At 52.2% G+C, this 21,848-nt stretch overlaps 2 protein-coding genes across 10 annotated transcripts; one reads left to right on the top strand and one right to left on the bottom strand.

The window, feature by feature from the left end:
- Nucleotides 1–245: 245 nt before the first annotated feature.
- Nucleotides 246–15,350, bottom strand: C2CD2L (C2CD2 like). 3 transcript variants are annotated; one of them, XM_063711453.1, is made up of 16 exons: nucleotides 14,974–15,350; nucleotides 12,025–12,090; nucleotides 9,269–10,295; nucleotides 7,172–7,267; nucleotides 6,692–6,811; nucleotides 6,414–6,524; nucleotides 6,203–6,319; nucleotides 5,997–6,108; nucleotides 5,742–5,850; nucleotides 4,978–5,042; nucleotides 4,761–4,888; nucleotides 4,496–4,670; nucleotides 3,656–3,757; nucleotides 3,380–3,516; nucleotides 3,003–3,288; nucleotides 246–1,322 (listed from the first exon to the last, which is right to left on the bottom strand). In XM_063711453.1, exons 3-16 carry the CDS (start codon nucleotides 9,620–9,622, stop codon nucleotides 1,111–1,113), a joined length of 2,124 nt encoding a protein of 707 aa, XP_063567523.1. In that variant the 5' UTR covers nucleotides 9,623–10,295; nucleotides 12,025–12,090; nucleotides 14,974–15,350; the 3' UTR covers nucleotides 246–1,110. The 3 variants fall into 3 exon arrangements, with proteins under 3 accessions (XP_063567523.1, XP_054381200.1, XP_063567524.1); XM_054525225.2 differs by having other exon boundaries at nucleotides 3,380–3,513; XM_063711454.1 differs by lacking the exon at nucleotides 12,025–12,090.
- A 98-nt stretch (nucleotides 15,351–15,448) lies between these two features.
- DPAGT1 (dolichyl-phosphate N-acetylglucosaminephosphotransferase 1) lies at nucleotides 15,449–21,737 on the top strand. Of its 7 annotated transcripts, XM_024255962.3 has the most exons (9): nucleotides 15,449–15,844; nucleotides 16,200–16,320; nucleotides 16,496–16,709; nucleotides 16,931–17,077; nucleotides 19,764–19,848; nucleotides 20,207–20,395; nucleotides 20,699–20,786; nucleotides 20,953–21,108; nucleotides 21,187–21,737. In XM_024255962.3, the coding sequence occupies exons 1-9, from the start codon at nucleotides 15,684–15,686 to the stop codon at nucleotides 21,250–21,252; spliced, it is 1,227 nt and encodes a 408-aa protein (XP_024111730.1). In that variant the 5' UTR covers nucleotides 15,449–15,683; the 3' UTR covers nucleotides 21,253–21,737. The 7 variants fall into 7 exon arrangements, with proteins under 7 accessions (XP_024111730.1, XP_024111728.1, XP_063567525.1 ...); XM_024255960.3 differs by having other exon boundaries at nucleotides 15,461–15,844; nucleotides 20,953–21,737; XM_063711455.1 differs by lacking the exon at nucleotides 16,200–16,320 and having other exon boundaries at nucleotides 15,464–15,844; nucleotides 16,462–16,709.
- The last annotated feature ends 111 nt before the right edge of the window (nucleotides 21,738–21,848 follow it).

The raw sequence follows: 21,848 nt of genomic DNA, 5'->3' as shown, positions 1-21,848 counted from the left end.
AGGGGAATGAAGACTAACCTGTACTAGTCGATTGACTTTTTTGCTACAATTTTACACTCCAGAGCCTCCTGTCTCTTCCATCCTTTCTCTGCACATCCCTTCTTCCCTGCAGGAACTTCTTAGCAGATCCACAATGTGTGTCATCTACCCAACCTCATTATCCGGGCCCCTGTCTCATCCTCCCACACCATCCATGTCACAGCCTGGCTGCCCTACTGCCTTTCAAAGGATAACCAGTTTTCCAGTTTATAAACTCCAATTTGACTTTAATAAATTAAATTCCAAGCCATCACACAGCAATGGACATCATCATCGTCTCCCAACACACAGAGGTGCAGCCTTGCGTGGCTCCATCATCACAGTCTTTAAATAAAGCCCCTAAAGCCATCTCTCTGGGGAAGGCTTCCCACCAGGCTCCCGGCTCCCTCCTTCCCACAGAGCCACTGCTCACAGAGAAGGCATCAAGTACAAAAAATGGTAATAAAGGGGGAGGGAGGGATGAGGAGCAGGAGGGGAGGCAGAGAGGTGGGGAGTACCTGCCCCCCATCCCAGGCCGGCCCTGCTCTCTGTGAGCTGCCAACGTTCTCGGAGGCAGACACTGGTGCTGGTCTGAGTGGGGACCTGAGGGAGGTGTGGGAGCCCCATTCCAAAGGGAATTACCCACCCTCCTGGGACAGAAAAGAAGGGTCACCTGGGAGAGATGCCCTCTATCATCTGTTCACAGAGGGTCCTAAGCCACACATATAAATAGAAAAGAGAATAAATAAGGGAGGAAGGGTCAGCTGAAGAGCTGAGCACCCTGGGACTCCGCTCAGGGACCAGGCTCAGCAGGAAGCAAACGCTTCTGGGGAATGCCCACACATGCCGGACAGGGCCCTCCTCTCCCTCCCAGCCACCAGTCCCTCGTCCATGTCCTCGGCAACGGGTGCCCACCTCTCATGTGCTTCCCGTTCCTAGTATCCTTCCAACCGGCCCCATGGCCCAGGGTGGACAGTGCTTCCCGGAACCCAGAGGGCTTTCCTGGCCCAGGCACTGGAGATCCAGGAAGGGGTATGGAAGGGGAGGTGGGGAATGGGCTGAGAGAACTGGTGCCCTTTCAGAGCTGGGTCCTCAGAGCTGGGGGCTGGGGTTACCATTGGCCTTGGGTTTGGATTTGAAGGAAAAGCGCTTGATAAGGCGGCGAGAAAAGCTGCCGGCCTTCTTTCGGACACTGGGCGTGGCCGTTGCGTTGGAGAGGTCATCGTGTGATTGGCTCAGGCCCGCTTCCTTCTGCCTAGGCCTCCGGCGGAAGATGAGCTTAGTGCCGCTGCGCAGGAAACTCACTGCAGGGGAAGAGGGGAAGCTGAGGCAGAGAGGGGCACGGGGTGGGGTGAGACGGGGGCAGAGACACGATCGAGAATGGAGGGATAGAGAATGTGGACAGGATCAGTCCCGTGGCCCAGAAGCCAGGCTTCCTCAGGAAAGAAAGCAGAAACATACTTCTCCATAAGGCTTCGTGAAAAAAAGAAAAAAGAAAACGAAAGCAGAAACAAACATGTGCTTTATCCTTCCTGAGGCAAAAATCATGGTACTTGTGGGGATCTGTGTACACTCCTAATTCTGCCCGCAAAAGATATATCAGGGGGCTGGCTGCTTTGTGAGGACAAACTGGTATAGGGCCTCTTTCCTATGGGAAGACAAAAGCTACCAGAAGGTACTCCCAAAAGCCTATAAATCATGAAGGGAAAGGTGGGTTGACACTGACTTGTTAACCGAATTCCAGGCTGTGAGCAGGAAGTGGTGCATCTAGAAACTTCAAAGAGTTAAATTCAGAACCAGTATAATAAGCAAGGTGCTCACCCAGCAGGCTTTGGAGGTAGAAACCTCATTATCTCAAGAAGTGATGCAGGCTTAAAAAATAGATAGATAGATCCATGGTTGATAGTCTCACTGGTAGAGGAATGAAGATGTTTTAGGGTGAGCCTCTCATCTTTTAAAGTTAGAAGAACTACCACCACTGGTCACTGCCTGTCTTGCTGCCAGATGGATAATCCAAGGGTAGGATTTCTTATACTCATGGGGGAGAGGGTGCAGAATGAAAGGGAAGATTTTTTTTTTTTTTTTTTTTTTTTGGAGACCGAGTCTCACTCTGTCACCCAGGCTGGAGTGCAGTGTCATAATCTGGGCTCACTGCAACCTCCACCCCCCGGGTTCAAGCGATTCTCCTGCCTCAGCCTCCTGAGTAGCTGGGATTACAGGCGCCTGCCACCACGCCTGGCTAATGTTTGTATTTTTAGTAGAGATGGGGTTTACCCATGTTGGCCAGGCTGGTCTTGAACTCCTGACCTCGTGATCTACCCGCTTTGGCCTCCCAAAGTGCTAGGATTACAGGCATTAGCCACCGTGCCTGGCCATGGAAAAAAAATTTTTTTTTTGAGACAGGGTCTCACTCTGTCACCCAAGCTGGAGTGCAGTGGCACAATCACGGCTCACTGCCTCAACCTCCTTGAACCTCAACCTCCCAGGCTCAAGGAATCCTCCCACCTCAGCCCCCTGAGTAGCTGAGATTACAGGTGCATGCCACTATGCCCGGCCAATTTATTGTATTTTTAGTAGAGACGGGGTCTCGCCATGTTGCCCAGGCTAGTCTTGAACTCCTGGACTCAGGTAATCCGCCTGCCTTGGCCTCCCAAAGTGCCGGCGTGAGCCACCACACCCTGCCTGGGAATAAATTTTTATAATTTTTTTTTAAAGGGCAGGAAAACTGGCACTTAGACTCAGGAAGAAAGAACAATAGAGGTAAAGGGAAATAATTTGGCACCCCTTCCTATCACAAGCATGTCAAATCTAGGCCAGGAACCAAGGCACCAAGATCCCCCTCTAGGCTAGCTTGGCTGAACTAGGCTGGGAACTCTGGCTATCTCTTAGGGGAGGAAGGAGAAGGCACGCTGGTTTGAGGTCCCCCAGGTCATGATATGTGTATAAAAGAAGAGATGAGGGGCACCCTGCCAACGTCCCCCTACCTTTGTGATCCTTGAGGCTGCGGGTCTCCAGGGCACCAGTGGACCCCGTTTCTGACTCAATGTCATCCACAGATGGCCTCTCAGAAATATCCGAACGGGTTGTCTCATCTGCTTCCTGGACACTTGTGGGACTAGAGAGGGCATCTAGGGGTCCTGGAGACATGGCTGGTGGGTCTGAGGGAGGTGAAGAGGGACCTCCGCTGGTCCCTGCATCATCCTGCACTGAGGCTTCCAGGGATGCCGCATAGCCCAGGGATAGCGCCAACTCGTCCTGAGCAATGGGCACCTGGCAGGAGGGACGGGTTTTAATGGGCAGGAGTGACCGACCCATTAGGGCTTTCTCCCCATCCCAGCTCCTCTCCCCAGAGCCCTGTTACCTTGGAAACACCAGAGATGATGAGAGTGCTGCGCTTGGTGGGTGTCTTCTTGGCCACCCGCCCACTGGGCTCTGTCAGCTGGCGAATCGCTGTCTCTGCTACAGGGTCCAAGCCGTTGGAAAGGTGGCTGTCCCCTGCTAGGGGTGCAGAGAATGAATAACCTGACTTCTCCCTGGCTCTTTCGTGGATTGGAACTCCTCCTATCCCACCCAGAGTACTTTTTGATGCTGGGGCACCAGGGCCAACCCACACTCATGCACCCCATTCCCCACTCACGGCTGCTGCTATGGGAGGTATTGCTGGGGCCACTGCTGTCACTCAGCACAGTTGTCGTCTTCTCAGTCACCTCCACCTTGGACGGGGAGCGGGAGGGGGAGTCTGGTGGGTGGGGGAGGGTCAGTGAGCTGGGAGGTGCTTCAGAGTGGCCCCCACCCCTACTGTCTTTGTTGAGATGCAGACTTTGGATGACTCAGAGGGCAAGAATGATTAAGGGGTGATTAATCACAAGGGTGATTAAGAAGATGCCGCGGGGACTAAAAGACACCCCAGGAGCTAATGGGAGTGTACGAAAGTGCCACGGGGCCTGCTGAGGGTGTGGGGAGATGCTATGAAAATATGGAGGGGGGACAGAGGGGGTACTGGGGCCCCCTGAAGTTGGGCCAATTCAGTGGGGCCCCTATAATGGCAGAAGTGCCATAGGGGCCCACTGAGTGGGGTAGAAATGCCACAGAGGCCTCTGGGTTTGTTGGAGGACCCCAGGGGGTGCTGGAGGGCTGAGGGTAGCAGGATGGACAATTATAGTCAGCTGGGGCTAAGGACGCCTGTGAAAAGCCAGGGGGGAAGCTGGAAGGTGGGAGTGCAACAGTCCTGTGTGAGGAGGGGCAGGAGGATCCAGAAGGGTGGCAGAGTGAGAGGAATTGCTGGGGAAATGGCAGGAGGTAAGGGAAAGTTTGAAAGAGACAAAGATTGGGAGGAAGATGTGGTAGGACTGGAATGGAATGTCTGAAAACAGGGGGAGTTGGAATTAAGGCTTTCTCTCCTCTTTCACTGTCCTGCCTTGGGTCTGCAGTTCCGGACCCCTGGCTAGAGCTGGGCTCCCAGGCTCCTTCTCTTTACCTAATTTGCCGTCTATACGGGGCCGGGACTGGACGGTGGTGACTGTGGTGACAATGGTGCCATCGGGCATGATGGTCCGGTCAAGCTCAATCTTCTTGGTAGGTGTGATGCTGGGGCGTGGAGTGGAGGAGGTGGGAGTACCCAGGTTCCGGGGAGAGCCTTCCTCGTACTGAAGCTGCCCAGGGGTAGGAGAGAGAAGAGACAGAGCCTCAGAGACTGCCCATCCCCTGTGTCCTCCCACATACCCCAGGGGTCAGCTTCTTACCTCCACTGCCATGGTGGCTGCTGGTCCCAGGGCTTTCCCTGGCCCTGGGGTGAGTGGGCACACCTGCCTTCGAGACAGTGGTCTGGAGGGAGAGCCCACAGGCAGTGTGGCCTGGCCTAGGAGTTCAGCTGGGGAAAGGGATGGCACTGTGAGCTGGGCCCATGGCCAGACCCCACTCTGCACCCACCCAGGGGTGCCCCTCCCACCCCTCACTCACTGTCTCCACAGCTGCTGCTCCTCAGCACTTTGAGGGTCAGCTCCCGGCTCTGGGGGCCCAGATCCCTGTGGGACAAGAGGAGATGGGGCAGGAAGGGGAAGATTAGCAAGCTGAACCCACACTTGAGTGGATCACAGGCCAGAGGCAGAGAGCTGTGTACATAAATAAAATGGCACAAATGCTCCAATCAGATTCTCCTGGCCTCCAAATTCTCTCTCGTCCCAAGAGAAAGGGACAGGGCCTGAGTGGAAACCATGCTTCTCAGCTATGCATTCAAATCCTCCCTGGTCCTGCTCCTCCTGTCTTGCCAGTTTCTCAGTTGCAAACCACCCTCTTTCATTTGCTCCAGCTCTTCCCTCTGCCGAGAATGCTTTCACACTCTGATGAAATCCTACTCTTGCTCTAAAGTGTGGTTTAAAAGTCATCTCCTCCATGAAGCCTACTCTGATCCTTATTCCCTCATGGGAATTAATCTCCCCCCCAATCTAGGCACTCTGATGGCATATTATACAAACCTCAACTGGAGCGGTTGTACCATCTTCTTTATGTACACCTGTCTCTGCCTCAAGCTTGTCATTGACCCAGGGGTGGGGGCTGTATCTTGGTCAAGTCTGTATCCCTAAGACCCATGCCAGGGCCTGACGTACAATAGGGGCTCACGCCAAAGGCTACTAAAAACAGAGCTGATTCCTGCAAGGACTGTGCTGGAATGGTTTGATCCTCTCTGCTCTGGAGCATGGCGTCAGGGCAGGGTTACTCCTTACAGTGCCAGGTCTTCTGTCCACTCCACCTCGGATCCAGCCCTCGTGGGCTTGGTCCACTTCTGTTGCATGGGGTTGTCAAGTTCAGCTACACAGCACAGTTCCTCAGTGCCTGTGAGGAACCAGAAGTTAGAAGATGCTCAGGTCAAAGATGGGAAGTCACTGCAGAATAAAGAGGCTGTACCCTTGGCAGAGGGGCAGAGAGCATCTGCAACCAACAATAGCCTTGGCAGTCCCGCAGCCACTTCTAGCTCTTACCTTCCAGCTCATTTCCCAAGTGAGATGCCCGAAGCTGCCGTAGGAATAACCGGTTAGGTCTGGGGATGGCTGGTTGAGCCTGGGGCATCATGGGTGGCTTCTCACTGGGTACCTAAGAGCAGAAGAAGGTCCAAAGAGCAAGAATCCTGACATAGCACCCTGGGAACAAGGTGCATGGAAATCTTTTGCTTTGGGTGCCAACTCACCAGGCCTCCTGGGGCAGAGCAAGCCCTGAGGTTGACCATCATGGCTGGCTGAGTGCTGACTATGGCATCCTTGATCAGTTCCTCAATTGTGGAGAGCTCTACTTGTTCTTCACCTCTCTGCAGAGAGAAGAAGGGAACAACAAGGAGGTGGATCCCCCACCTCTGCCTCCCTCCCCATTCTGCCTCTTCTCTGCCAGCCCTGCCTCCTTACCTCCCTGGCCTGAAGCTTGGGAAGCACCGTTAGGCTGAGATCTGGGCGATCAGTGAAGGCCCAGGATATGAGCAGCCCCTCACCAGGGATTTCCTCCAGGTTGACTTCCAACTACAGACAGGAACAAAGTGACTGGGCTGACTTGCCCCATTTCCCCAAGGACTCCTAAATCGAGGACGCTCCCTTCCTGAATTCCATCCCAGAGAGGAAACAAATGGAAGAAGCCGAGCCAATGGAACCGCCCCCTGCCCAACTCAGTTTCCCACATCCCCTTCTACCTGTGTTGGTGGCAGTGTCAGAGTGACGTGGTAGGTCTCCATGGAGACGGCAGCGGGGGACTGCTGGGTCACAGAGACTGGGAACCGCACCTCATCAGCAGAGAGCTGGCAACGCAGCACCTGAGACCGGCGAGGTGGGTCAAATGTGGGGGAAGGGTGCTCACCCTGCTTTGAACTGCCCTATAATAGTTCAGCAGACCCCTCCCCACTTCCGTTTTCCTAAGGACTTCATGTTTTCGGATCATAAATCCCTAAAAGAATCAGATAAATGCCAAAGACTCCTCTCCCCAGAAAAATGCATATAAACACACATCCAACATTTTGCACATAACTTCAATGGGATTCTCAGACTTCCTGAAGCCAATCTTTAGATCCATAAGGCATTCACAGACTCCAGGTTAAGAACCTCTGGACTAAAGGGAGCCCTTGGGGTCAGTCCTTCTTGGACCCCAAAGAGGGCAGTGCCCATCAGACCCTTACCATGGTATGCTCAGATTGGTCTACGCAGGTCACATGACTGATGCTGGCTCTGGGTGGGACTTGGGGCACCTCCTCAAAGGCGATTTGGATGGAGCTCTGAGGGAGTAATGTGGGCATTGGATCAGGTCTCTGGAGCTGCCCCCCCACAGGGCTGGCCTGCTCAGTTGCTGGCTGGACTCTGCCACTGCGGAGGCCTCAGCTGCAGGCTGGCTTCTGGCCCCTCCTTGGCTCAGGGCTTTAAGACAGAAGGTAGTCTCCTCAAGGCCTGCCTCTCCAGCGGCCTGTAGCTGCCAGAAGCCACTGAGCAATGGGGAGTTAGTCCACCTCAGAGACCAGATCACCTTAAGCTGAAGACCCTGGCTTCCTCCTGGAATACCAGGAGCTTCCCTCTTCTTCTCCCTGCAATCCCTTTCATCCCCTACCCTACCCCCTAAAAAACAAACAAAAAACAAACAAATAAAAAGCCCTACATCGAAAAAAGTTAAGGTGCTGGTTGCCACCTATATGTAATAGCTGGGCAGAGGGAAAGGGCTAAGCCACGGGTAAAGGTGGTAGGGCCACCTTGTTCAAGATAAGAGCTGGAGAAATGAAGCTAAGCCTTCTTCCAAATAAATAAGATGTGGAGGCTTCAAGAGTATGATGCTTCATATTCTTGGAGATGAAGACTAGCACGGCCTTAGGGATCTGTACCAGGGGGACTGGGAAGAGATACAAGCTCAGAGGACCCAAGAGTCCAGGGTCCTGGCTAATTCCTCAAGGCAGATAGCAGGACGGTATTAGAGAGCAGAAAGCTGCTTAGATCTCAAAAGAGCTGCTCCCTAATTCGTCCGCAGTAATGGAAGCAACCTACCGCAGCCCCACCTGGAGAGCAGTGCGGACACGGAATTGAGGAAGGGGTACAGAATTGGCTGGCAACTCTTCCTCGGGTCTTGAGATGGGGGAAACAAATCCATAGGGTTCATTTGCCTGGCAAACCAGGGGAAGCCAACTCCTTTGCTCTGGTAGCTGTCTCATTCAAAGGCTAGGCCAAGGAAGATGGGGAGATGGATGCTTGAAACCTCCATCTCCCCACCCTCAGCAAGGGAGGCCAATGTCCAGCTGAGTCAGCTATCCTGGGGAGTTGCTTCTGACCCAGGGACAAGGTACAGGGAGAGTTGGATGAAGAGGTGGGTTCAAGGTGTAAACTGACAGATGCCATCTGGCTTTCAGCCAGCCAGCTGGACAGAGTAAATAGAGCAATTTCTTGTGGCCATTTCTGTTTCCGGCATCTGGGGAACTAGTAAGGTAAAGCCTCCAAACTCATAGTGGCTGGAAATAGAGAACCCTCTGATGGACTGTGAGAGCAAGGAGAGATTGCTGGGTCAGGATGGGAGGGAGCTCCAGAAAAGAGAGACTTCTACCTCCCACCTTATCTCCGTCTCATGACCACACTTCCTGCCCCACTTCGTGGGAGGCCAGATGCCCATGGTGCAATGGGAGGAAGTAGGCTGGACTGGTTTGTGACTGACCCTCAAGGGGCAGCTCCAAGTTCATCTACTGGTAAGGGCACTGTCAATCTGCTCTCCACCTGAACACTCCCCAACCCCCAATGAACCACAGGCCAGCATGGAGGAGAAGGATGTGTTTGACTGTAGCAGTGAAATTACTGTCGGGTAGGGGGGTGATTCAGGCTCCTTGGGGATCTGCCTGACCACACCAGGGATTTGGGGCATGAAATGTTAAATGGGTGTGGTGGCATGAGAAGCAGGCAAATTCCTTCTGCAGGTGCACCTGTCTCCCATGCCCCAACACAACCAGCACCCAGGCAAGGCGGAAGTGCCCTCAGGCACAGGGATTAGCGTTGCTATGAGAACAGCAACTTGTGCATGGGTTTGGAGCCAGAGTACCTTGCCCACAGAAATGGAGGTCTGGGGACCCAGCTGGATTTCTACAACCTCCAGCCTTGGCGGCACCCTTTTCTCTGATCCGGGAGGGGAAGAGAAGCCATAGGGTTCCCCAGTTTATGCCCACCCTCATCTGGCCTCCTAGCACGAGCAGTCAGTCCCTCCCCTGGAAGGAAAGGCTGAAGGGACCACCCAAGCGCTTGGTCCAACTCACCCCGTCCCTGCAGGCCTGCTCGTTCAGCGCTCGCACCCAAGCCCGCTGCCAGTTCTCCCGGAAAGACTTGAAGGCGAAGAGTGACGCCAGGAGGCCCCGGACTCCTGGCTCCTCGGCGGCGCCAGCCCGAATAGCCCGCAGCCGCAGCAGCGAGCGCCACACGCCCAGCTCCCGCAGGGAACCCGCGGGTTCCCCGGCTAAGGCGGGTCCCGGGCCCCGGTCCCCGCGGGCCCGCGCCAGCCACAAGCCCCGGGCATATTGCAGCAGCCAGGCGAACACCGTGAGCAGCGAGGCGGCGAAGAGGATCAGCAAGGCCGCCCAGCCCACGTCCCGCTGCCCCCAGCCCGGATCCATGCTCCGCGCGGGCTCCGGTCCCGGTCCCGGCTGGGGCTCAGCCGCTGCCCCGGGGGAGCATGGCCCGGGCGGGCCGCGGGGCGGAGGCGGGCTCCCCCGGGGCTGGGAGCACGGGGTCGGGGGCTCTCCGCGGCTGAGTGTCCAGGACTAGTGGGTGCCACAGGGCGAGGAGAGGAGGTCCTCGGGGGTCGTGATGCCGGGGTCTCTGTCTCCGTGGTCCGGGTCCCTCCTATCTTGGTCAGCAGTCGGACCCCAGTTAGTCGCCGGCCAGTGCGCGACTCCTCCCACCGCACGGGCCCCGCCGGACCCGGGAGGGGACCGGTCTGCAGAGACGCTGGGGCTCGCGGGCCGGCACCGGCTCCGGGAGGGCTGCGTGCGCAGAGCTGACACTGATAACACCGCCGGCGCCCCGCCCCCACCCGCCCTTAAAGGAGCCGCACCCGCGCCGGGCGGGGCCCGGACAGCCTGGCGCTCCCTCGCTGGAGGAGGGCGGGAGGGCGAGCAGCGAGCGGAGGAGGTTCCGGGGTTGAAAATAGGCGGGATCTTTGATCACCTCGCCCCATCTTGCAATCGCGGTGCTCCCACACTCAGCTGAAGGCAAGAGTAACTTCACTTACCTAAGATGCTGCCTTTGCTTTCCCCTATGCTTGTTAGATTTCCACAGGTCGGACGCCTGTGAGGTTAAGAAAGAGGTGACCCCTGTGGAAATCACCGCCCCCTTCTCCCAACACCCCCAGACTCAGCGACTTCTAGCTTCCCATTTCCTGGGGGAAGCTAGGCCCAGGGTAAGGAGATGCAGAGCGTCCCTCCCAGATAGAAGGGTCTGGCAGAGGTCCAGCTGATGTCAACAGAGAAAAAGCAGAACCTGAAGATGGGAGAGGTTGAGAGTAGAACACCGAATTTGAATTCCCCCCACCATCATCACCCTCCTTCCTCTTGGAGCTTGGACCCAGAAACAGCCCCATTAACCTCCTTGCTCGTGTAGGTTTGTTCTGGAGATTCTCAAGCCCAGGCTGTGTGTCTGTTTTTAAAAATAATGTATTTCCATAGTAACAGCTCCTGCCTATGGAGCACGTGTAGAGGGGGTGGTAATGACAGGGGAGCTGGCAATGTAGCACTGGACTATCAATAGATTCAGCCACAAGACCTTGCCACTCCAAGTATGTGATATCCCAACAAGCTCCCAAGAAATGGTGCCGTCGGTACACTGCCCAACCTCTGGCCTCAGGAGCCATCTTTTCCTAGACTCAAGGAGTTGATTCAGCCTCTACAGGACTGGGGCTCATCAATGCTTGCTGAGGACAGGGGAAGGAAATACCTGCAAAAGGATTCAAAGGAATCCTGGGGGAATTCACATTCTCCCAAGAGCCCCTTCTTCATACATGTGGGAAGGTCTCTGGCACACAGTCCCTTTCTTAAAGAGGTAGGATGGAAAGGTGTTAAGTATCTTTCTCCCAAACCCAAGTAGTTGTCTGAGGAATGAGCACATGAGAATAAGAGAATAAACAATGCCTTCTAAAGTGTGGGGTTGCAGGGCTAGACAGAAACTGACAGGTCAGCAACAAGTTTGTCTGAGCCAGAGGAGGTGGTGGGGTAGCCTGGGCCTCCCTGGATTTCCCTGTAAGGAATGATGGGGAGAGGTGGGGGTGAATGAGGTAACCTCCTGTGGCCCTGCCCATGCATTGTCACTGGACTGCCAAATCAGTGGAGATTCCTAGAGTCTGGGTTTCTAATCTCAAAGGGAGGAGAAGGCATGAAATTGAGGGAGGAGAGAACTCAGGGCCAGAACCCAGGGATGCAGGAGGCAGCTGTCAGTGGGAAGAGCAGCTAGGGTTTAGGGGAGCAGGTTATGCAGGAAGTTGTCCAGGTAGAAGGTTTCCCTATGAAGACCCTCTTCCCCCAAGAATCCTTCAGGAACCCTCAGACCCCCCAGTGATCTCCATTCTCTGACTTCTTTGATTTATTCCCTCAACTTCTCCACTGAGTGCTTGGTCCTATGCTGCCAGATACTGCTTCACAATTCAGTCTTACATGAGTCTCCCTAGTTAGTCCTCCCTTTTTTTTTCTCTCTTTTCTTGAGACAGAGAGTCACTGTTGCCCAGGCTGGAGTGCAGTAGCGAGATCTTGGCTCACTGCAACCTCCACCTCCCAGGTTTGAGTGATTCTCCTGCCTCAGCCTACCAAGTAGCTGGGACCATAGGCATGCGCCATCATGCCTGGCTAATTTTTGTTATTTTTAGTAGAGACAGGGTTTCACCATATTGGCCAGGCTGATCTTGAACTCCTGACCTCAGGTGATCCTCCCGCCTCGGCCTCTCAAAGTGCTGGGATTACAGGTGAGAGCCACTGTGCCCAGCCTAGTCCTCCCTCTTTCATCCATTACTTAGACCTCTAGCACTTACCTCATTCTGCCTTAGAGTCTAGCTGATTGTTTATATGTCTGCTTTTTCCATGCATCAGGAAGCTGCCTAGGGGTGGGAACCATGTCTTAGTCATCTCTCTTCCCTCAAATTCAACCAAGATGCTCTAAATATGCTGAAGTAGACTCCCTGGGGGCAAGCAACTGCAATTATATTAGTTTGTATCCTCCACAGTACTGAAGAGCTTCCTATGCACATAGTAGGGATTAACAAACTTTGTAATTTTAAGAAGTCTAACAGAAAATACTCAAGTATGCTTTGAGAATTTCTATGCCATTTCTGTCTTTTGAAATATCATTCATGCCATACCAGTGGAATGGGAAATCCTGGTGCTTGCTTTTAATTTAATAACTTTTTTCTAGACTAAGAGGGGAGAGGTGGGAGGAAAAGGAAAAAGAGTGATTCAGCTGCCTGGACAGAGCCACAGATAGAGTCCTGCAAGTATCACAGCCTCAGACTATCCAGAGGGGTCTCATTGTCTTTGTGGCACTATGAAACATTTTTGGGACAGGCTTTGTCTAGCAATCAGATTTAGTGGATTGGCCTTGCTCATTGGGAGCCACTCAGGGCTACTTAGAAGAGATGTGCATCTCAAACACTGTCTGCTCAGTCCAGGGCCACTGACAAGTCAGCTGGTCTGTGAATCCTAGGGCCTGCTTCAGCATTCAGGAAAATGCATTGAACTTTTACCAGGAAAGGCACACAATTTCAAGTGAAGCCAAAAGTCATGTGTTTGTTTCTCCTTTTGATTAGTCTGATCATCAGCTGGGCCTTTACCATCATGGGAACAAAAATACTCAGATTATCTGACAAGTATCTTCGTAACCATTTTCTGATAGTAACATGTATATGTGGATGATGAATCCTTAGTATCTCTTGTCTTTGATTACGTCCTCCCACCCTCCCCAGGAGGGTGGTGGTAGGGAGGGCTAATGATCTCTGGAGAAGAAAGAGACAAAGCTTCCCAATACCAGGCTGGGAAGGAAGATTTATTAGGATTGGCCTCCTAATAAAAAAGGAAATAGATACAGACTGGCTCTCAGACCTCCAGGGAGTCTCAGTATACTCGTCATCAACAAGATAACTGAATGCTGCCTCCTCTGGGATCCCACAAGCTCCTCCTTTCCACCTGCTTCTGGCGTCTCACTGTCGCTGCCTGTGAAAGGTCCTTCTACTCTTATAATCTACTGAAATGATACTTCTCTTCCTCAAGACCACTTACTCTGGTCACAACTAATTGCTCCCTCCATATGCACCTATTGCCCTCAGTCCTCCTTTCAGCCTCAGCCTCATTATGTGTGATGATGCCTTCCTTGTACACAGATGTCTGTGTTCCTAGCCCCATGGGGACACCCTGTGGAAGAGAAAACACTTGCCTCCTGGGAGTTTCTAGTTTAAAAGGGGCACACGTGCATACACACAACACACACACAGAAAAATAATAGCAGTGGGATAAGTACTGAAAATCTGGTGGAATACTAGCAAGTAAATTATGAAAATTTATGTGTTTTATACATATCTGGGTTTTTGTTGTTGTTAATTAGAGCCATTTTCAAGTAGAAAAGCCATTTCACATCTGATTTAGTTTGTTTGTTTGTTTGTTTTGAGACAGAGTTTCCCCTCTGTTGCCCAGGCTGGGGTGCAGTGGCATGATCACGGCTCACTGCAACCTCCACATCCCAGGTTCAAGCGATCCTCCTGCCTCAGCCTCCTGAGTAGCTGAGATTACAGGCATGTGCCACCACACCCGGCTAATTTTTGTATTTTCAGTAGAGACGGGGTTTCACCATGTTGGCCAGGCTGGTCTTGAACTCCTGACCTCAAGTGAGCCACCCACCTTCGCCTCCCAAAGTGCTGAGATTACAGACGTGAGCCACTGCGCCCGGCCTCACATCTGATTTTGAGGGAACAAAGAAACTATCTTCGGCTTAAAAAGAGTCAACATGACCCTGACTCCTGGAACATGCCATAGAGGGAAGAGTGGACAAAGTGCTAGGCTATTGGAGTCCTTTCCCTAACTCACTGGTGGTGACTTCCTCTCTGACAAATGGAAATCATTTGCCGCCTAAGAGCCTGTCGGGGAATGAAAGGTAATAAAGATGCTGGTGAACTGGCTGGGCGTGGTGGCTCACGCCTGTACTCCCAGCATTTTGGGAGGCCGAGGCGGGCAGATCACCTGAGGTCGGGAGTCCCAAACCAGCCTGACCAACATGGAGAAATCCCGTCTCTACTAAAAATACAAAATTAGCCGGGCGTAGTGGCGCATGCCTGTAATCCCAGCTACTGCCTGTAATCCCAGCTACTCGGGAGGCTGAGGCAGGAGAATCGCTTGAACCTGGGAGGTGGAGGTTGCGGTAAACCGAGATCGCGCCATTGCACTCCAGCCTGGGCAACAAGAGCGAAACTCCGTCTCAAAAAAAAAAAAAAAAAAAAAAAAAAAAAAAAAAAAGCTGGTGAATTGTTGTTTGCTGGGGAACAGGCCAAGCAAAATGCACAGCGACCTGCAGGAGGCCAAGCAAAATGCACAGTGACCTACAGGAAGAAACCTGACTGGGAGTTCCTCAGACTCACAGGAAGTCAGCTGTGGGTCTGATTCCTCTCCCTCAGCTCTTTCCAGAGCCTCAGCCTGGAAATCTCCATCTCCTCCTTGTGGGAGCTAGGTACAATGCAGTGATCCAGGGCCAAGCTGAAGTCTCGAGTTAAATCCAAGACCTGAGGGTACTCCCAATCCCTCAGTGAAGTGCTGCGCTGGGTTGCCGGGCAACTAACTGCTACAGCTGGGGCAGAAGGTGGGTGGGATGCTGAGAAAAAAATACCAGAATCGAGGACAAGAAAAACAGAGTGGGAGGGGCTTTTCAAGGATCTACGCTTTAGAATTTACACCATCCTTCCAAATCGTAGCTGCGTTTCCGGGAACTGAGTTGTGTTTACCTTGGCTTCCGACTATGTTGGCAACAGGTTTCCTGCAAGGAACAGGCGCGTCTCCACATCCTCGGTCCCTTCTCCCCACCCCCTGCCTTTCAATAGCCATCTTCCTGGAGCCGGAGGCATCCCAGATTAAGGGCCCTTTAAGTTTGACCTATGGAGGCGGACGGAGCTAAAACTGACGTGGAACCGGAATGTGAGCAGTGTCAGACACGTGGTACAAGGAGGCATTCATCTTGGAACCGGGCAATTGGCATTTCCGCTCTGGATAGTACATCTTTAACATAATGTTAGGGAAGTATCCGTTCTTGGCTGCCGTTCTTTAATTGCGTTTCCAGTACTCTCTAGGTGATTCTACTCTCGAACATAGGATGAAATTTGGAATCACACTTCTCTTCCACTTCCACCCCCACCCTCTAATGCCCATATTAAAAATGGCGGCCGCCGCCTTCCGCGGTGATAGTTGTTCAGCGAACAAGATCCGGGCGGAAACAGTAGGTAGGCGGGTGCAGCGGGGCAGAACCTAGGTTGCCTTAGAGAGGTTCTCCGGTGTCCCGAGGGCGGCTTAAGTCAGAGTTGTTGGGTTTTGCTCAGATTGGTGTGGGAAGAGCCTGCCTGTGGGGAGCGGCCACTCCGTACTGCTGAGGCCTCAGGACTGCTGCTCAGCTTGCCCGTTACCTGAAGAGGCGGCGGAGCCGGGCCCCTGACCGGTCACCATGTGGGCCTTCTCGGAATTGCCCATGCCGCTGCTGATCAATTTCATCGTCTCGCTGCTGGGATTTGTGGCCACAGTCACCCTTATCCCGGCCTTCCGGGGCCACTTCATTGCTGCGCGCCTCTGTGGTCAGGACCTCAACAAAACCAGTCGACAGCAGATGTGAGCAGCGGCACACGGGTCCGGGCAGGGGGCAAGGGCTAAGGAAGGAGTGGCTAGGGCAGGGGCGGGGACCGGGGTGCTTGACCACACGTGAAGACCCAGAACTAACCCAGGCAGCCTGGAACTCGGAGAGGTGATGAGCAGAACTTACTCGCATTGGGGAAAGGATGGGTAGGGACCCTTGGGTATATCTGGGACTGTGGCAGTGGTGCTTTCCTCCCTCCGCCCCCCTCACCACTTACCAAAATAAAAAACCGGGAATAAGAAGACCACTTTGGGTTATTGTAACACCTGCACTAGTGAGTGACCACGCCCCTTTCCTCTTCCCCCTCGCCCCCTTGCTGCTGGGCCGCAGCCCAGAATCCCAGGGAGTGATCAGCGGTGCTGTTTTCCTTATCATCCTCTTCTGCTTCATCCCTTTCCCCTTCCTGAACTGCTTTGTGAAGGAGCAGTGTAAGGCATTCCCCCACCATGAAGTAAGTGGGTTCGTGGGGGTGATTGCCTGTGGCTGGGACCTGGGAGTTACCTGAGAGAATTGGGGTTATTTGGGCTTGTGGGGAGGGGCTAAGAAATGATCAGAAAAGACAGGAATTCTTAAAAATGTGGAATGGGAGCAGGCTTGAGTCATGGACCTGCCCGAGCCTCCCCCAGTTTGTGGCCCTGATAGGTGCCCTCCTTGCCATCTGCTGCATGATCTTCCTGGGCTTTGCGGATGATGTACTGAATCTGCGCTGGCGCCATAAGCTGCTGCTACCCACAGCTGCCTCACTACCTCTCCTCATGGTCTATTTCACCAACTTTGGCAACACGACCATTGTGGTGCCCAAGCCCTTCCGCCCGATACTTGGCCTGCATCTGGACTTGGGTAGGTAGTCCTACCACTGCTGCCCCTGTGGCACCTACTTCAGGGAACCCTTCCTGGTGCTCCACATTCTCCTCCAAGTGTTCCTTTTCTGTCTCTGTGTCTTCCCAGATCCTTTCTGGTAGCCCTTCATCCTATCCTCTGTCCTCACCACTTTTCTAAAAATTCTTAAATCCTCCTGCCCTAGGTGGCACTACTTCTTTTCCTACCTTCTCTCCCCGCAGGAATCCTGTACTATGTCTACATGGGGCTGCTGGCAGTGTTCTGTACCAATGCCATCAATATCCTAGCAGGAATTAACGGCCTAGAGGCTGGCCAGTCACTAGTCATTTCTGCTTCCATCATTGTCTTCAACCTGGTAGAGTTGGAAGGTAGGTGGGATTGGGGATGGGGAGAGAGAAGTCTGAGTGTTAAAGATGTGGCCTGATATATGACTTTGGGAAATTCAGGGAAAAAAAGCCATATGCATAGTAATTACAGAAGATAAGGAAAGCTACTTACTTTGCAAATAACCATGCAGATTTATTAAAAGTGAGAAAGAAAAATAGCAGCCCTGTCATTTATAGCTGGATTGGCACTAATAGCTAGGCCATGATCTTCTCCCATTGAATATAAACAGTTTCACAGAACCCCAGCGTCACACAGGGTCATTCTGTGACCGTGATGGGGCAAGAACAAAACTAGACCCTCCCTCTATAATCATGTCTGAGCACAGGCAGAACCACAAGAGCACTGAGCAACCCACAGCATGGCCAAGATCCCCTCTCTCCGCTACCATGAGCGACTGCTGCTGCTCTCCAATAACAGACCAAAACTAGACCCTCCCTCTATAATCATGTCTGAGCACAGGCAGAACCACAAGAGCACTGAGCAACCCACAGCATGGCCAAGATCCCCTCTCTCCGCTACCATGAGCGACTGCTGCTGCTCTCCAATAACAGACCAAAACTAGACCCTCCCTCTATAATCATGTCTGAGCACAGGCAGAACCACAAGAGCACTGAGCAACCCACAGAATGGCCAAGATCCCCTCTCTCCGCTACCATGAGCGACTGCTGCTGCTCTCCAATAACAGACCAAAACTAGACCCTCCCTCTATAATCATGTCTGAGCACAGGCAGAACCACAAGAGCACTGAGCAACCCACAGCATGGCCAAGATCCCCTCTCTCCGCTACCATGAGCGACTGCTGCTGCTCTCCAATAACAGACCAAAACTAGACCCTCCCTCTATAATCATGTCTGAGCACAGGCAGAACCACAAGAGCACTGAGCAACCCACAGCATGGCCACGATCCCCTCTCTCCGCTACCACGAGCGACTGCTGCTGCTCTCCAATAACAGACCAAAACTAGACCCTCCCTCTATAATCATGTCTGAGCACAGGCAGAACCACAAGAGCACTGAGCAACCCACAGAATGGCCAAGATCCCCTCTCTCCGCTACCATGAGCGACTGCTGCTGCTCTCCAATAACAGACCAAAACTAGACCCTCCCTCTATAATCATGTCTGAGCACAGGCAGAACCACAAGAGCACTGAGCAACCCACAGAATGGCCAAGATCCCCTCTCTCCGCTACCATGAGCGGCTGCTGCTGCTCTCCAATAACAGACCAAAACTAGACCCTCCCTCTATAATCATGTTTGAGCACAGGCAGAACCACAAGAGCACTGAGCAACCCACAGAATGGCCAAGATCCCCTCTCTCCGCTACCATGAGCGACTGCTGCTGCTCTCCAATAACAACTCAGTTCCTACCACTTTTTTTTTTTTTTTTTTTTTTTTGAGACAGGATCTCCCTCTGTCATGCAGGCTGGAGAGCAGTGGCGCGATCTTACCTCACTGCATCCTCTGACTCAAACGATCCTCCTGCCCCAGCCTCCCAAGTAGCTGGGGCTACAGGCATGCGCACCACACTCGGCAAATTTTTGTATTTTTTGTAGAGACAGGGTTTCACCATGTTGCCTAGGCTGGCCTTGAACTCCTGGGCTCAAGTGATCTGCCAGGCCTCCCAAAGTGCTGGGATTACACTCTTGAGCCACTGTGCCCAGCCAGTTCCTACCATTTCTTAAATAAACATTAAAATGCTTGATCATAGAATTACTCTTTCTTTTTTTTTTTTTTTGAGACGGAGTTTCGCTCTTGCCCAGGCTGGAGTACAATGGTGCGATCTCGGCTCACCGCAACCTCCGCCTCCCAGGTTCAAGCGATTCTCCTGCCTCAGCCTCCCTAGTAGCTGGGATTACAGGCATGTGCCACCACACCCAGCTAATTTTGTATTTTCAGTAGAGACGGGGTTTCTCCATGTTGGTCAGGCTGGTCTCGAACTCCTGACCTCAGGTGATCTGCCCGCTTCAGCCTCCCAAAGTGCTGGGATTACAGGCGTGAGTCACCGCACGCGGCCATGAATTACTCCTGCTTTCTAACAGCACCCAGTCCAGAGCAAAACTACTTTCTTTCACCCTCTCCCAAAATACCCAAAACAAACGCTACTACAAGCCCCTCCTAACACCCTCTTACTGAGACATTCCGTGGTTCCCAATGGTATGTGGTTTCTGAAGTCTCCCTTTTTACAACAAGTAATTAAACCTAGCTTTGAACTATAGATGTGTTTCTGGTGGTCTTTGGCTGATGAACATCAACAAGTGTTTATTAAAGCTAAGTACTTTTTAAACACTATCTTATTTAAATCTTGTAATGGTTTTATGTGGCAGATGTTATAATCAGCCCTGTTTTACAGATGAGAAAACAGGCTTAGAGAAGTTAAATGTGTCATGATCAAGATCGAGGTCACAAAGCTAAGAAGTAAAGTTGGTATCCAAACTTACATCAGAATGGGCTAAACCAAATTTAAGATAGAAACTAGTTTGGAAGGCTGCATGAAAGAGGTGGAATATTGGGAATTGCCTTGGGTGACATAAAAGGGGTATTGAGTTCTTAAAAGTGACTTGGGTGAGGTGGATGATACAGCTGTAAACAGAACTTAGACAAAAATAGGACCAATGTATGCAGAGGAAGTGGGTATTAACTTTCCCTTCTTTCTTCCTTGCTTCCAAAGGTGATTGTCGGGATGATCATGTCTTTTCCCTCTACTTCATGATACCCTTTTTTTTCACCACTTTGGGATTGCTCTACCACAACTGGTAAGTAGGCCTGTGGATAAGTGGACAACTACCTGAACACATGGCAAAGATGGCCCTTATCGTAACCCACCTTGTGGTGGTGAAGCTAAACCTGTGCGTACCTCTATGGAGTTTTCTGCGTCTTCAGTTGGTCGTATTCTGAAATTTCTCTCTACCCAGCAGTAGTTAGAGATGAGTGCGTGGAGGCCCCAGGAATAGATGAGTTCAGGGCCTTGGATCCTGCAGAGTTGCTGCACAACTGGAGTCTCCTCTGAGTCAGAACTAGGGTCAGGGCTAGTCCAGTGCCCATAGGGTGTGATGTGAGAGAAAGGATTGGTAATGCCTCTTGCCACTGGCTCGGATCCTCTCCCCCACACAGGTACCCATCACGGGTGTTTGTGGGAGATACCTTCTGTTACTTTGCTGGCATGACCTTTGCCGTGGTGGGCATCTTGGGACACTTCAGCAAGACCATGCTACTATTCTTCATGCCCCAGGTGTTCAACTTCCTCTACTCACTGCCTCAGCTCCTGCATATCATCCCCTGCCCTCGCCACCGCATACCCAGGTAGCTGCTTTGGGGCTTGAAATGGACATCATAGCCTTTTCACTTGGGATATCTAATGCCAGCCTATACATTTGCTGTGCAAAGGGAGTGGGCCCAAAGAAGGGCTATTTCCATGTGAGTAGCCCTTTATAACTTACAAAGCACATTTATTTGCATAATCTGATACAGTGGTTCTGATAACAGTAAGCAGCAGAGCCAGAAATAGATCTCAGGTTGACTCCACATTCAATGCTCTTCCTATTAGCCACAGGGAGGAGGGTTCAAATAGTGGCCCAGTCACATGAAGCTATCTTCCCCCCGCAGACTCAATATCAAGACAGGCAAACTGGAGATGAGCTATTCCAAGTTCAAGACCAAGAGCCTCTCTTTCTTGGGCACCTTTATTTTAAAGGTAACAGGGTAACAAGGAGGTAAGGCCCTAGGCTGCCATCCTGACCTTGAGGAATGGGGAACCTAGGCGTACATCAGATCCAAGGGGAACTTGAAAGCATTAAATAGATCCACATTCCTAAAGCATAGGTATTAGCTGAAGTTCTCTTCACCTCTGGTCCCTCCAGGTGGCAGAGAGCCTCCGGCTGGTGACAGTACACCAGAGTGAGACTGAAGATGGTGAATTCACTGAATGTAACAACATGACCCTCATCAACTTGCTACTTAAAATCTTTGGGCCCATACATGAGAGGAACCTCACATTGCTCCTGCTGCTGCTGCAGGTGAGGATGGGGATCGAGTTTATACCTCCTTGTCTCCCTTTCTGCGTGATTCTTACTCCAGTCCATTTCTCCTTGCAGATCCTGGGCAGTGCCATCACCTTCTCCATTCGGTATCAGCTCGTTCGACTCTTCTATGATGTCTGAGTCCCTTGATCATTGTCCTTTACCTCACAGTCTCTAGGATTCCTGACTCAGGCTGACCTCTCTCTGGTCCCAGACTGCCTCCTTGCCCAGGCCTCTCTCACTCTTCATACTCTTCCAGATTTTGTTCTCAGCATTTTCCTTTCCCTGTGATCATTGGCATCCTAGGCGTTTCTTGCCCTCTGCTGACTACTGATTGGATTTTACCTATGGCTTTCTGCAACTTGCTACTCTCTCCCTCTCCATCCCATCTTTGCAGCCTCATAGGGTGGGATACAGCAGCTTTTTTGCAGTTATCCACACTCACATTTCAGAGTCCTGACTCTCAAGGAACTACGGGTTTTTGGGATAGAGCTTGGGCCAGGGCTAGGGACACAGCCTTCATGGTGACATGTCATTTGATTGTAAATTAAGTGTTCTGATTAGTAAGAACTAAGCAGGGGGCCACATGCTCTCAATGGAGACAATAAAGTGTTGTCTTTTTCTTATTGTTTCTGTAGGTATATTTCCTATATGGGCATTTTTGGGTAGATTGGGAGGGTTGGTGGGGGTACTTCTTCCAACAGGATGCCTACCTCTCTGCCCCATCAGACCCCGTC

The sequence above is a fragment of the Pongo abelii genome, chromosome 9, assembly GCF_028885655.2.
Source record: "Pongo abelii isolate AG06213 chromosome 9, NHGRI_mPonAbe1-v2.0_pri, whole genome shotgun sequence".
In the NCBI taxonomy this organism is placed as follows: Eukaryota; Metazoa; Chordata; class Mammalia; order Primates; family Hominidae; genus Pongo; species Pongo abelii.
This window is presented reverse-complemented; position numbering and strand designations above follow the sequence as displayed.

What these genes read in the sequence shown, in the direction of transcription:
- C2CD2L (XM_063711453.1), bottom strand. Translation starts at nt 9,622, where the DNA reads ATGGATCCGGGCTGGGGGCAGCGGGACGTGGGCTGGGCGGCCTTGCTG. An exon ending in CAGCCACCATGGCAGTGGAG is followed by an intron (nt 4,671 to 4,760) that starts GTAAGAAGCTGA and finishes ACCCCTGGGCAG; the next exon opens with CTTCAGTACGAGGAAGGCTC. An exon ending in CAGCCTCAAGGATCACAAAG is followed by an intron (nt 1,323 to 3,002) that starts GTAGGGGGACGT and finishes CTTCCCCTGCAG; the next exon opens with TGAGTTTCCTGCGCAGCGGC.
- DPAGT1 (XM_024255959.3), top strand. Translation starts at nt 16,012, where the DNA reads ATGGGTAGGGACCCTTGGGTATATCTGGGACTGTGGCAGTGGTGCTTT. An exon ending in TGGCCTGCATCTGGACTTGG is followed by an intron (nt 16,710 to 16,930) that starts GTAGGTAGTCCT and finishes CTCTCCCCGCAG; the next exon opens with GAATCCTGTACTATGTCTAC. An exon ending in TGGGCACCTTTATTTTAAAG is followed by an intron (nt 20,787 to 20,952) that starts GTAACAGGGTAA and finishes TGGTCCCTCCAG; the next exon opens with GTGGCAGAGAGCCTCCGGCT.